At 39.5% G+C, this 14,874-nt stretch overlaps 1 protein-coding gene across 1 annotated transcript in view; it reads right to left on the reverse strand.

The window, feature by feature from the left end:
* The window catches only part of tmem8b (transmembrane protein 8B), a 78,415-nt gene that overhangs the window by 42,965 nt on the left and 20,576 nt on the right, over positions 1-14,874 (reverse strand). The window contains exons 4-5 of the mRNA XM_088336478.1: positions 5,550-5,683; positions 1,121-1,389 (exon numbers count right to left, since the gene is read on the reverse strand). Of these exons, the coding sequence (XP_088192604.1) occupies positions 1,121-1,389; positions 5,550-5,683 (403 nt within the window). The remainder of the gene's footprint in view (positions 1-1,120; positions 1,390-5,549; positions 5,684-14,874) is intronic.

Here is a 14,874-nt window from a genome sequence, read left to right on the forward strand (position 1 = left end):
TGGAATAGGGGGAGGCGAGCAGACTTCCCGGGGATTTTCTCGGCTGCCTCGCGACCCCCCGCGGGGCCGAGAGCTCCCCAAAAAGAAAAAAACGTGTCGAAACTAAGTAGAAACAAGTAGCATGAGAAGACTCAATTTTGAGCTGCGGGGTTCAGGAACAAGTACGGAACCCCAAAAGAGCCAAAATACACTAAATAGTAGTGAGGGTATCTGGTGCGCCTCCTTCCACCAGGGGGCACCGAGCAGGTTTGGAACTTGGCACAGATGTGTTCAATATCCTCACTGAAGGATTTTATACATTTGACTATAAAGGATTTCATACGATTGACTACAAATTACATTTAATGCGAAAGATATTCACTGACTGGGCTGTGGTGCGAGGTCAGGGCACCCTGGTGGAAAATGTTGTTTACAGGAACGGCTGATAGGATAATCAGCACATCCAGACGCAGAAAGGCCCTGATGACGTAGAAACGCTTGGTGTTGTTTTGAGTATCCCAGACATCACCACGCCCGGGGGGGGGGGGCTTCCTTGGCACGCCCATGGGAGGAGTCACACGCCATTATGCGGGGAGAAGATGGTGAATAGGAGAGAGCTAAAGGACTTCACAAGAGGGCTTCCCAGAGACTCCAACGACACTAATTCGTCCGTTTTCGATGGAGTAAACTTAGTTAAATTGTGAAAATGTCGACTTTCTTGTTCATCTTTTCCCTCAAGAAACGAGCGCGCATTGTTGGGTGAATGTAGGTTGTGTTTGGTTAATGGAGTCAGATAACTAATTCGAACAATTTGGTAAACGGTACATTTTGATATTCCCAATTATCCTCACCCTTTACAAGGACATTTCGAACAGCAGGGAAGAGAAAGCCACTCAACCGCGCCTAGTTTTCTACTACTACTAACCATGGAAGCCATTACAATTTGTTTCATGTGGGGGAGCAAACCCCCACGCAAAAAACTGCCCTGGAGAGGAATGGGTGCTTGTTCTTACATTGTTATTACATTGTTATTACATTGTTATTACATTGTTATTACATTGTTATTCCATTGTTATTACATTGTTATTACATTGTTATTACATTGTTGTTACATTGACAGGACTGCATGAACTCAACTCACCCGTAACCTGCACACCAATGCGGAAATAGACGTTAGCGTTGGTGAGGTATCGCTCCACCAGTATGTAGTACCAACGCTCCCAGGCAGGTGTCGTAGTCTCCAACTCGCAGGGGCCCCACTCTCGGCAGTCCAAGGCGCTGGAATTGTGCACGGGGGGTGCTCGGGCCCTCAGTTTTAGCACCACGGGACAAGCGTCGCCACTTTTGCTCTTTATACTGCAGCTCAACAGCTGAACTTTCACTTTGGAGACGTAATTTGGGACAAAGACTCTGTAAACACACATACACGCCATTGGATAGGTAAGAAAGTATAACCCCGGGTTACAGCGTCCCCACCTTATGATATTTTTATGTTACAGTGACTTTAAAGACCTTTTAAGTAAACATGTGTAATTTTACAACAGGAGCTGATTTTTTTTATTTTATTTTTCTCCTCAAGAAGTACAATTTGGATTATTTCTTCAATATAGCACGGAGTGCCCGGAGGAAACCCACACAAGCACGGGGAGAACATAAAAACTCCGCACAGGAAGTCCGGTAGCTGGATTTGAACCCACACAGGAGGTTCCCAAGACCTTAGAACTGTGCCGCATACGCGCTAACCACTGCGCCGCCGTGCTGCCCGTCCCAGCTCGGTGGCCTTGGGGGTATGGCGCCCGCCCCGAGACTTGAATGTTGCGGTTCAAGCCTCGGCCGAGTCATACCTAAGACTTAAACATTGGTACCCGTTGCCTCCCTGCTTGGCGTTCAGCATTAGGGGTTGGAATTGGGGGGTTTGGTCCCCTAATGACTCCCAATACATCAGTTGGGTTGAGCGAGGGGGCTGGGAATCCCCTCCTCTAAATCAATCTCCCAAAAAGAGTCAGAAATGACTCTAGCCACCTCCCATAGGTCTCTCCTTTTTTCTCTCCATATTTTCTCTTTTTTGTCTCTCTTTCATATCTCTCGTTCTGTTTTTTCTCTTTGTCTTTGACTTTATTTTTTCTCTATCCTTCCTCATTCTGTCTCTTTTTTATCTGTTTCTTTATTTTTTTTCTTTATATTTCTTTTTTTACTAATTTTAGTCTATTTTATCTCTCTTGTTTTTCTTTCTTTTTCTATCATTCTCTCTCTATGTTTCTTCTTCTTATAGCTACTAGTCTGGCCCCAGTGAGAGATAAGATGTTGGTTTCCTGAAATAAATATTGTGACAAGTGTTAAGATTTTCAAGGGACTGAACCAAGAAAAGCTCTGGCTTTTTCCTTTCCGCCCTGTATTTTGCTTTAGAAAGCTTTTGCAAGTATTTGCACCACAATCATGTATTTTTTTATACTGTCTTTATTAGCTAGGGCTACCAATACTTGAGTGATGCTAAAGAAGAAGCAAATACATTATAACAATGGAATCAAGTGCTTGCTATTGAAGGCACCTTTAAATTCATGTTATTTTTATTATTTACTTTTACCTTCTCAAGAAATATGTCCATAAATAATCAATGATCGGGACAATGTTTAAGAATACGGAAGCAATTATGGCAAATAAGTCTTCTAAGGGCATGCTATGTTTTAGAATCAGTTTTAGAATTGATCTCGCCTCTCTGCATCCACCCACTAACTTCACCGTACCAGCTCAAAGCACCTCACACCAAAGGTAAATTCATTTCTGTTTTTCCTTTACATGTATAATTATTCATGATGTTAATTAATAATATCACAATAACATACAAACAGCTATACTCTATACTATATTATTGATAGTATTCAATGTGTACTGTATATACAATCGTAATGCTTTTACCTAGTTGATCGGGGATTTGGAGAGCATGAGCTAATTAGCATAGATTTCTATACCCCGCTATACAACATTCCGCCTTGTGATCCCTACCTCAGAGCAGATTCATGATGTATTCGGGGGCTCTACTGTAGTTTAAATCTGGCTGTCTTTACTTAATCTTGTTTAAGTCGTACTTAGTTATTGCACGTATTAATTTATTTATTGGGAACTTTTAATTTGACTGGTTTTTACTTGCAATAACGTTTAAATGTGTGCAGAAAATAAGCATTCGAAACTAAAGCAATTAGATTAAACCTTTGAGCAGTTCATAAAGACACTAAAAGTGATGTATTAAAAATAACCCGGAAAAAAAAAAACGTAGACTCATCCAGCAATAGTTGAAATATCCTGGGAAGAGTCATCAAAACATTGGCTGAGCGAACAAGTAAAAAAACATCATTAAAAACAGAATGTAAAGAACTTCATATTGCTCCTCTGACACTTGACTTTTCAAGGAGGCCAAATCGATAAAGAAGCTGAGAAAATTGCATTTTTTTTTTTTTTACGGAAAAGTTGCACTCCTATCCTATAGAGGAGACATCTAAAGCAACTTTGTTTGTCTTATAGTTTGCACAAAGAAATTATGGCTAAATTACTATGAATAAATAAAAACTCCGTAAGGATGTCCAGAGGAGGTTTCTGTTTTATTTTAAACAAAACTTTTACAAGTGGAGAACAAAAGAGCCCAACACAAAAATGACTTGTACCATAATGAAATCTGATGGCATGAAGTTTTGAATGTAATTAAAACATCCAAGGCTATGTATTGATAAAACAATGTTCTCACCGTACGTAATTATGTCAATTGGAAGTTTAGCAACTTCAAACACCGTCACCCGATACTGCGAGTATCAGACAACTAAGACCACATCTATAGAGGCATGATCTGGTGTATTTATAAAATAATGTTCTCACCGTACGTAATTATCTCAATTAGGAGTTTAGCAACTTCAAACACCATCACCTGATACTGCAAGTATCAGATATCTAAAACCACTACCATCAAAGGCATGATCTGGTCAAGCTTCCCTGGTCCATATAAGAAGAGAAGCTGATCGATAGCTCGCTCTCTTTTCTCCTACCTGCCCGGATGGCTAACTCGTTGAGCGTCCGCCTTGAGTTCAGCACGTGGGCCATACGTTACGACGAGCCAAAGCAAGAGAACAACTCTCTCCACAACATCAAGTAGGAGGACCGTTTCAGATTTAACACCATGTTTGCTGGTTCTTGGGAATGAGCATTTTTTTTGTACGAAGGAATCTCCCCAAATTGACCCGCATTGTAGCAGGAAACTTTATTTTTGTGCTAGTAACTTTAAGACTTTAAGCAGTCGAAAACTCCCATATTCTCTGGCGCATACCCCTCCTTTTTTTTCCCTATCATTAATTCTCTGAGTTAATAACTTGTGTGATTTATTTTGATTGGCCTGGTTCACTGAATCAATTTTCTTGGGATTAGTCATTCATATCAGAACTCGAAGAACTTAAAGTAATAACGTAATTTAATACTTAATCAGTGTAAAAAATTCTAGCATCTTTCAGACAAAAAAAAAGATTTATGGTGGAGCACCTAGGGGCAAATTCGTTTACTGATTGCAGTCAAGAATAATTCATTTCAATCCTAACAATTTTCAAAATTAAAGCTAGAAAAATCCCTACACAAGGATGCTAATAGCATGAGGCAAACTTTCTATTTGAAATTGAGTTCAGTGGCAGTTAAAAAATGAAATTAGAAGAGGGGTTTGAAAATCATCACAAATCACACTCCATATTTGTTTCTATTTACAGTGTCTAAGGAAAGTATTGTCCCCCAAAACGTTTTGGCATTTTGCCACATTTAAGACAGTAAACTTAACCCTAAAACAAAAAGAAAATAATTCGAGAGAGTAACTACAATAATTTCAACATTTTATATCATATTTACAACTAGAAGGCGTTGCAAAAATAATGGCCCCTTTTTCTCTCAAATCGCCCAACTCACTCCAGAAGTTCCCTGATTTGAATGATCCAATGTCGACTTAAATGACCATCAATGGCAAACAGAGTGCATTACGTTTCAGTTTAAGTTTAGCTGAGAATGCCTAAAAATGAAGCAGGTCTGTAGTTTTTATTTATCAAATCAAAAGTGATGGTTTTTTTAAGTGAGTACAAATCAATTTCTCTCTACAGTTGTTAGAGAGTAGATTTGAGTTTGTTTAGCGTGGTGAGTGGTTTCAGGTGTAAAACTGCATTCACTTATCTGTTATAATAAACCATTTAACATAATCTATGCCAAATACAAATATTTTACCCCATTATTTTTGAATAAATATGGTTTGTTTAGATAAGATCTCTTGTTATTATAATCTGTAGGGTAGGTTACTAAACTTACTACTGACAAAGCTTAAAATTTGGAATGAAACATTCTTCAAAACGGAAATTCTGGATCAAGCTCCAGAGCTAAACTGAGTTTAACATAATTGGGTTAGGGTTAAGTTTATTCTATTTTCACCCGTAAAATGAGAAAAATAACCTTGTAGAGTCAAAATTATGAACCAGTGGAACAGCTTTTTTTTTTTACAATGGACAATATTAAGGCATATATATCCCAAGATTTTCAAAAATAGTTTTCGGACTTACTTATAAAGAGCCGATCTGTTTTGAGCGGGAATCATCTGGTCAACGAAAAATCCCGGATACAGCACGGCGATCCCGACCAGTTTTTGGACGATGAGCTGAGGCTGGAACAGATACTGGCACTCCTCGGACAGACCCTGCACCAAAAAGTACAATGGTACCTGTTTATACGAGCACCACTAAACACGAGAATTTAGATATATGAGTATTATTCGGAACAAAGGAAAATCCAGGTCACGAGCGGTCCCAAAGGCTACCACTAGAGACCTCTCGAGACCCCTCGTGACTGCGCACCACCAGCATCAGCTTGTCCAGTTTGAGCATGCACAACTACCACTACCATAGGCAAAACGTTTCTGTGTGTACCTTAATGAAAGGTTAGAGTAACTTTAATTTTAAGTGTACATAAAATATTGCAGGCCTGTCGACAAATTTCTCAGACGGGCATCAAGTATTCCAGAAATGTGATTGGTTAAATGCTTATCCAGTATATCTAACTACACGTTTGGAAGCAACGCAATCGGGCAAGAAGCAATGAAAGGAAGTTGACAGACAATTTGGAATTACTGTTTTCTATGTTCACTTATCATTTTTGCTTTATTTAGGCACAGCACACTAAATAAGTATTGATGGTCAAAATGTAATTACATGGTTCAGATATTTTAAGGCCAGCAGAGAAGGCCTTGCAATCCTTCATGGCCCACCACTAGAGTTCTCGTTGTCTTTCCTCACATGGCTGAAAACTCTCTCACTGTCTCCATTAGAGTAAGGGAGGCAGAGTAACACGTGGAAAAAAATTCTAGATCAAATGTGAAAATTATTGGTGTACCCCGACAATATTAGGATGGGAGGGGGTGGGATGGTATAGGATAGGATAAGATAGGATAAGATAGGATAAGACAAAATAAGATAGGATAAAACAAAATAAGATAGGATAAGACAAAATAAGATAGGATAAGACAAAACAAAAAAACAAACAAAAAAACAAACAAAAAAACAAACAAAAAAACAAACAAAGAAAACAAACAAAAAAACAAACAAAAACAAACAAAAACTTAAAAACAAAAAACAAAAAACAAAAAACAAAAAAACAAAATAAAATAAAATAAAATAAAATAAAATAAAATAAAATAAAATAAAATAAATTAAAATAAAAAAAATAAAATAAAATAGAAGAGTCTTTATTGTCATTGATATCAACATTGTAAAACATTGTATGCAACGAGAAAGGACACTCTAGTGTAAAATGTGGAATAAAGACTGAAGAGAAAAAGGATAAAAGACTATCTGGATAAATAGATTAAAATTAGTGAATAATAATAATTACAATAATTACTTATTATCTGCGACCTCTTGATCCCAAGACAAGTGCTTAACTTTCTGAGTCACTGCCAATAAATATGTATAAAATATAGGGAAAACTTGTCATGATTACTGATGTGAATCAGCTGTGCCTGCTCTTTTGGCGCCAACTGCCTCAGACTCTGATTGGCTCCCTGTCCCTATTCAAACCCACTCCTATCTGTCCCCTGTTGTGAGTCCGTCTGCGAACCTCAGCGTACTCTAGGCAAGCTTTTTCGACCATGACTCCCACCTGTTTTTGCTCCCATGTTTCCTGGCTTTCGACTTGTTTCCGATCCCGACCACGTTTTTTTTGCTCTCTACTAGAGCGACCTGCTTCCCGCGACCAGCGATCACCGGATCGTGGGGGCAACCCTTTCCTTTCTTCCAATAAAACTGAGAGAAACGTAGCAAGTGGGTCCTGTCTCCGTTCTGGTCTTGACAAAACATATAGATTGAGGAGGAAGCAATCTACGTCACTTCTCTTTGCAACTCTCACCCCTTCTTCTGCTTATGGTAAACTTTTTTTCCGTTAATATCAGCTTCTTAATCTAATCTATTACTATTTGAATGTGTATTTAATAATCGCCATTTAGGGTTCGTTTGAAAGGAGAGGAACTGAGGTTTTAATTCTTTTATTTTGAAAAAGTTCCCTCGTTACATGAGCAGTTCGAGTTACAAGCATGATCCTGGAAAGAATGAAGCTCGTATGTAAAGGTACCACCTGAAGGATTTTATACATTTTACTATAAAGGATTTTATACGATTAAATACAAGTTACATTTATCGAGTGCAATGAAGATTTTCACCGGGAAGGCTTAAGTTCAATGACAGGTCACGCTGATCCGAATGCGGAATGTTTTGGCTGGGGAATTTTGATAACAGGACTCTGACGGGGGGACGGCAGGCGATATTTGGAGAACAAGGCCCTGATGACGTAGAAGCGCTCTCCTGTTTTGAGTGTCCCCAGACATCGAGGCGAGGGGGTGGACCCCACATGGGGGCTTTCATTGGCACGCCCATGGGAGGAGCCGGCACACCAGCTTGTGGAAAAACCGTGGGCAGAGGAAGAAAGGCAGAAAATCGAGGGAGGAGGCTTGACGGAGACTCGGGCGACACTAATTCGGCTAATTCGGCCATATATTTGATGGAGTTCACTTAGCTAAATTATTTAAGAAATTAAATCTGCCCCCGTGTGGAAATGCCAGTATGTTGTCCATATTTTCCCATCAAGAAACGGGCTCGCATTGTTTGGTGAATGCAGGTTGTGTTTGTTCAATGGAGTCAGATACCTAATTTGGGCAGTGGTTAGCGCGTGTGTGGCACAGTTCTAAGGTCTTGGGAACCTCCTGTGTGGGTTCAAATCCAGCTACCGGACTTACTGTGCGGAGTTTGTATGTTCTCCCCGTGCTTGCGTGGGTTTCCTCCGGGCACTCCGGTTTCCTCCAACATTTCAAAGACATGCATTTCAGGTGAATTGGCCGGTCCAAATTGTCCCTAGGTGTGAATGAGCGAGCGAGTTGTCTGTCCCTATGTGCCCTGCGATTGGCTGGCAACCAGTTCGGGGTGTCCCCTGCCTACTGCCCGATGATTCCTGGGATGGGCTCCAGCACCCCCGCGACCCTACTGAGGATAAGCGGTGTAGCTAATGAGATGAGATGAGAACCGCCGGATTACGAATCGCGCGGGCCTTAAAAAATGACGGGGTAGGATGGAGGAGATCATTATCATTCAGACCATCTGCCTCCAAAAGCATGCGAGCGTAAAGTCTGTCTCCGGGATTAATAACACATTTGGGCGAGCGTCCCTCGGCTGCAGCTGCTGCGGCACCGCATTCAAGTGTCGCGCACGGTGACGGCTCTCCGCGCCATCGGCCGGCAAATTAGTTTGAAGGGGAACAGAGCGTCGCGAGTAGGACAGGTGCGCAGGACCGCTCAGGTCTTTAGTTCTCTTCGAGTGATCAACTGGCCCTCCTCTCCGTGGTCCCCTATTTACGTGGCGTGTCATTAGGGGCCATTTGAATGATTACACCCTGCCAGTTAGCTTTCAATTTTTAGAGCACCACTTGGGCGGCTTTTGACGGCGCGCGATTATGTCTAGGACGCTTAAGTCTACCCATGACTCGAGGCCGTTGCATTATAACAAAATCGCTCTGTTTCTGTGGCTACTCTTAGTAGAACGTTGCTAAGAGATGGGACTTTATAGTATTTAATCAGGGTTGGGTAGGGTTACTTTAACTTGATTACTTTCAATTACTTTTGGATTACTCCAATACCAAACATGCTAATAAAAGACAAAAGAAACTAAATATGAATAAAATAACTAAATTTTGTGCAGGCTTGGGGAGTAACGGAATACATGGAACGGCAAAAATGACGTTGGCAAGCTGTTTGGATTTATTTTCATTTTGTTTCTGTCGCATTTTATCTTAGTTTTGCCGGAGATCAAAGAGATCAAAGCCAGGCAAAAAAGCTTACCACGTGTTGTGAGTCATCATTTTATTAGTATTATTATTAGTAACCCTACCCAACCCTGTATTTGATCAGCTGTATCTTTCAGTGGCCGACCATGGATGTTACACGTCGGCCGTCAGTAGTGCTATGTCAGAACCATTCCAACCCTCATGAACTGTTCTATGGCTTTAAAACATTTACTGCAGTTAAAGCTGTGACACATATAAAAAAGCATCAACAATAACCTCATAAAATTGCACAATTATTTAGGAATATAGCTACATTTTACTCATCAAAAATCCTTTTCATGTGCACAAACTCAAGCCTATGCATTTCAGTTCACGAAGTTCCTGTCAGGGCCAGAACGAAAACAGGACCCAATTGCGTAGTGTTTACCACAAGTTTTATTGAAGGAAAGAGGAAGTGCTGCACCCACGATCCGGTGTTGGCTGGATGTGGGAAGCAAGTCGCTTTCGTACTCGGATTGTGATCCGAACACGGAAGTGGAGCTTCCGTAGCGAGCGATGGCAGTGTCAGGGACGGAAAAACTGGTCGGTAGCCGGGACCGGGAGACCAAGGCGTGGTCGGAGTCGGAAACGAGTCGTAAGCCAGAACGGGAGAGTAGACGTAGTCGGGGACAAAAGAGGTCGTAAGCCGGGACGGGAGAACAGACGTGGTCAGGAGCAAAACAGGTCGTAGGCGGAGACAGACGGGAGTCAAAACGGGACAGGTGGGAGTCAGGGTCGAAAAAGGCTTGCCTAGTATTCACTGAGGTTCGCAGACGGACTGACAACAGGGTATTGACAGGACCGGGTTCAACTAGTGACAGGGAGACAATCAGAACCTGCGGCGGTTGGCGCCAAATGAGCAGGCACAGCTGAGTCACATCATGACAGTTCTTTTCTATCACCATCTAAGCTAATTCTGGTTTTATTCGATTCAGAGTTGAAAATGTCCATTCAAAAGGTGCAGGGAACACAGAGTTTTTTCTTCCCTTTTTTGGTGTCATACCTCCATTATCACCCCCTAGCAAACGTTTCTAAAGTCTGGCCCTTGGGTGTGATCCAGCCCATGATCAAATTTTTACTGGCCCGCGGCCTCTGTCATAAATTTAATAATATGTGGCCCTCCAGTAACATTAACGGTGGTATAAAATACAATTTGTACCCAAAAAATTCATCCTTTCACCAGATGGTGGCAGTAGCCCTTTGGCCTACGTCGCATGGCGACTGTAAGTAAAAAAAAAAGGAAAGTTGACTGTGAGGGCCAGTTTGACTGTTGTTATTATTTCTGTGAGCACACATTTGATTTGATTACTTTAAGCCGTTTAATATCGCTGTCATTGCGATCGCTAGATTAGTTGAGTTTTGCATTTAGCAAATGTTTAGACTCGGCATGGTCACATGATTGCACTTATGTGGTACAGTGATTTATGGGAATTGTAGTTCTGTTCAAACGTTTGTGGGGAGTTATGATCGTTAATGTTACTTTAAAATATATATGATTAATTTGCTTTATTGTTTATTTGGTACTTGAAATTAAAGTAAGGTAAATTATGTTTATTAAATTGTGTGTTATAACCTGACTGTCTGATTAACAAAATTGCTGTTGATGAATACAATAAAGCTAAATAAATCTACAGCAAGAGTCTTAAACTGATTTTGCTTCCTCTGCCCCCCATACGGAGGGAAGAGACCACCGCAATTTTAAACTATTTATGTATTCACCCATCCAGCAGTGTAAAGCTAGCAAGCTAAGCTAACCCTATTTTTATTTTGGTTATAACCTTCTCCTTTTATTATTTTCTTTACCCACAGCTACTTAGTTAGCAAATGTAATATATATATATATTATCTATTACCCCCCCATCTATATGTCTATAGCTACTAAGCTAAGCAAAACCTGTGGTTTTACAGTGGCTATAAGACGCTCAATTTATCATTCTCTTGACCAATAGTTATCTCGGTAGCAAGTTTTATCTATGTATTTTTTCTATTAACTATTCATCCAAAGCAAGTCAAGTCAAGTCATTTTTATTTGTATAGCCCTTAATCACAAAGAGTCTCAAAGGGCTTCACAGGTTATTGCACAGACTATTTTTCAGACTATTATTACACCATCCCCTGATCTGGAACCAACATGAGGGCAAGGAAAAACTCAAAAACCTCAAGATCTTAATCTTTCTATATATAGCTAGCAAAAAAAGCTTGCTGTTTTTCTTTCTATGGCTAACAGGCTATTGTTCTCCATCCCTAAACTGAGCTCAATATATGATTTTTATTTTTTTGTATCTATCCATTTATGATTAATCTAACACTCCATTTTTGTAAGGATACTGTACCTTAAACTACACCCAGGGTTGGGTAGGGTTACTTTAACTTGATTACTTTCAATTACTTTTGGATTACTCCAATCCCAAATATGCTAATAAAAGACAAAAGAAACTAAATATGAATAAAATTATGACTCACAACACATGGTAAGCTTTCTCTCCTGGCTTTGATCTCTTTGATCTCCGGCAAAACTAACATAAAGTAATCCAGTTAAAGTAACCCTACCCAACCCTGACCATTACTAATAACTCTTTTGTTCTCTTAATGTAAACTTTTTTGATCCAAGTCCGCTCTGCGAACCTCAACCAAACAGCGCAAAAAACAAATACTCGGCAGTTAATTGGGGGCGGAAATGAGAATGTGTCGGCATTGTGGCGGCACTAATAAGAGTCTCATTGTTTATCAGCGCAACGAGCAGACTGGAGAACAAAGACGAATGGCCAGACGCTCGGCTAACACACTCGATATCTTTTGCATCTCATATCGCCCGCCATTAAATCCCTCATTGAACACCGAGCTTTGCATGATGGGTAATCAGGAGGTGGCACGCTGGGACCATAAGCAGTTAAAGCAGACAGTAGTAAATGGCACCATGATGTGCCGGGCTAGCTTTAGTCAATGAGGTTGAAACCGTAAAAAGAAATGACACAAACGGTAATGACTTGGATACGTGGAGTGTGAAGGTACTTTGATCTCGCTAACACGGATCCTGCGGATGATGTTAACACATTAAGCTGTACTATTATTTAGAACAAGATATATTAGCATTTTGGGGAAAAAAACATGGTAGTTTTGTTTGTAGTTTTGTTTTTAGCATTTTGTGTCTAGCAGATGAAGACGTTTATGCATCTATATCTCAATTTTATACTGAAAATATCCATTTATCTGTCCATCCATCTTTCTATCTATAGCTAACAAGCTAAGCTAACTCTGTTTCTCTAGCTATGGTTAGTAAACCAAGTGATTTGGGTATCCATGTATCTTTAAATGGAGGGATCCATCCTTTCATCAAGCTATCCATAGCTAGCAACTTAAGCAATATCTAAGTTTCTAGGTACAAATCTATTAATCCTCAAATCATCCATCTATCTGTCCGTACAGCTATAGCTAGCAAGCTATCTATCACTGTCTTTCTATCAATAGCTACCAAGCTAGGTGACATATGTATGGATGTATCAATTAATATATGAATCAATTCATCCATCCATCTACAGCTGGCAAGCAGAGATACATTTGTCTATCAATCTATTGCTAGCAAGTTAAGTGATCTAGTTATGTATGTCTTTATATATCTCGAATCCATCCAGTCGTAGCTAGAAACCTAAGTTAACTCTATCTCTCTCTTTTTATAGCTAGCAAGGTAAGTGAGCTAGGTATCTATCAATTCATGAATCCATCCATCCGTCCGTCTGTTCATCCATATGGAGCTAGCAACCAAAGCTAACTCTATTTATAGCTGGCAAGCCAAATGATGGATGGATGGATGGATGGATTAAGAATCTGCCAATCAACCCTTCCACGCATTTATCCATCTATAGCTATCAAACTAAGGGATCTCAGTATGTATGTATCAATCAATCCATTAATCCATCCATTTATCTGTCCATCCACCTGTTTAGAGCTAGCAAACTAAGCTAACTCTCTTTGTCAATAGCTAGCAAGCTAAGCTAACTCTGTCTCTCTAGCTATAGCTATCAAGCTAAATGATTCCTAAATGTATATATGAAATTGATGTATCCATCAAACTAGACGACCGTCCAGAGCCGGAGACCTAAGGTTACTTTGTTTCTCTATCTATAGCTAGCTATTCATCATAAAATAAATCCATCAATCCACCCATTCTTCTATCCATAGCTAGTGTGCTAGGCTAACTCTATTTTGATTCTGGCTACTACTTGCTCAATGTATTACTTTCTCTACCCAAAAATGACCTTCTAGCAAATTTAATCTATCTATGTATTTAGCTCTAATCTATAGCAAACTAACTCGATCTTTCTATCTGTGACTGACTAACAGTTAGCTCTTTTTTCCATCCATCTCAATCTTTATCAGTCAGCCATCCTAACAATATTGTTTTTTTTCTAGGTATAACTTAACTTCTAGCTAACTAGCTAGCAATTTGAATCCATTTATCTATTTATTAATCATTTAACCCTTCAAGCTAACACGTTTGATACATATTTTAATACTGTATATAATCTTAATCTTCCTAACTATAGCTAGCAAACTATTTTTTTCAGCCTCCAAGCTATTTTTCTCCCTACCTTAAACTAGCTCAATCTATGTTTTTGGTATCCAAGTTTCTTCCATTAGTTATTGGTGCGATACTTAAAAAAATATTCTGTGACAACCCTTCCTTTCAGAGACATGTTTCTTGGAGCAGTACAATGTTTTCAAAGTACAAAAAAGTACATAAAGAGACATAAATAATTATATATTAATAAATAAATATGTAATGTGTAGGTTTTGGAGTTAGATCTTTCCAAAAATGTATTAATTATTGTGTCATATATTCTATATATATTTGGCAACAAAAATAATCTAAAGACTGATCTTTAAAATGAGAAAAAGGAATTGGAGGTTAGCTTTGCAGTTAGCTTAGCTTCGCTATCCACGTCTAGCAACCAATTGTTTTTCCTAGCTAAAACTAGCTCAATCTGTCTATGTTTTTTTTGTATTCAACTATCCATCGTTTTGGAATTGTCTGTATAATTATTTTGTTTTTATTTAATCACGAGTCATAAATTTGAATCAGGCAGTGCAAAGGCCACCCAAGGAGTGGTTTTGGTATTAATAAAATGTATTTATTGATTGTGCCAAACTTGTTTATTTTCTTATTAAAGACGACAACATATTTATGATGTTTACGCCAAGCAAGCGTGGGTGCCTTATTTCCAAAAAGGCCCCGGATACTAAAATTTCGACAAATTTATGACTTTCCTATCGCCAATGGGGCATCTTTGGCAATTTTTGCATCTTTTTCCCATTTTAGCGCGAAGCGCCGGAGAGCACAAAGAAAGGCGGCAGGTAAATTGCCCGAAATGGAAATCGGCTGCTGTTGATGTGAGCGCACAAACGGCGAGATGAAGAAAAACTCTTCAGACACGCTTCTGCCTCTTTAGTTTCTGCGGCTCGGGGTGGAATACTAATGTCTTTGAATGCATCAATTCTCGGCATTTTTATTGTTTATTTGTTTTTTTC

This window comes from Urocampus carinirostris, chromosome 5 (genome assembly GCF_059441175.1).
Source record: "Urocampus carinirostris isolate Australia breed hairy pipefish chromosome 5, RoL_Ucar_1.0, whole genome shotgun sequence".
In the NCBI taxonomy this organism is placed as follows: Eukaryota; Metazoa; Chordata; class Actinopteri; order Syngnathiformes; family Syngnathidae; genus Urocampus; species Urocampus carinirostris.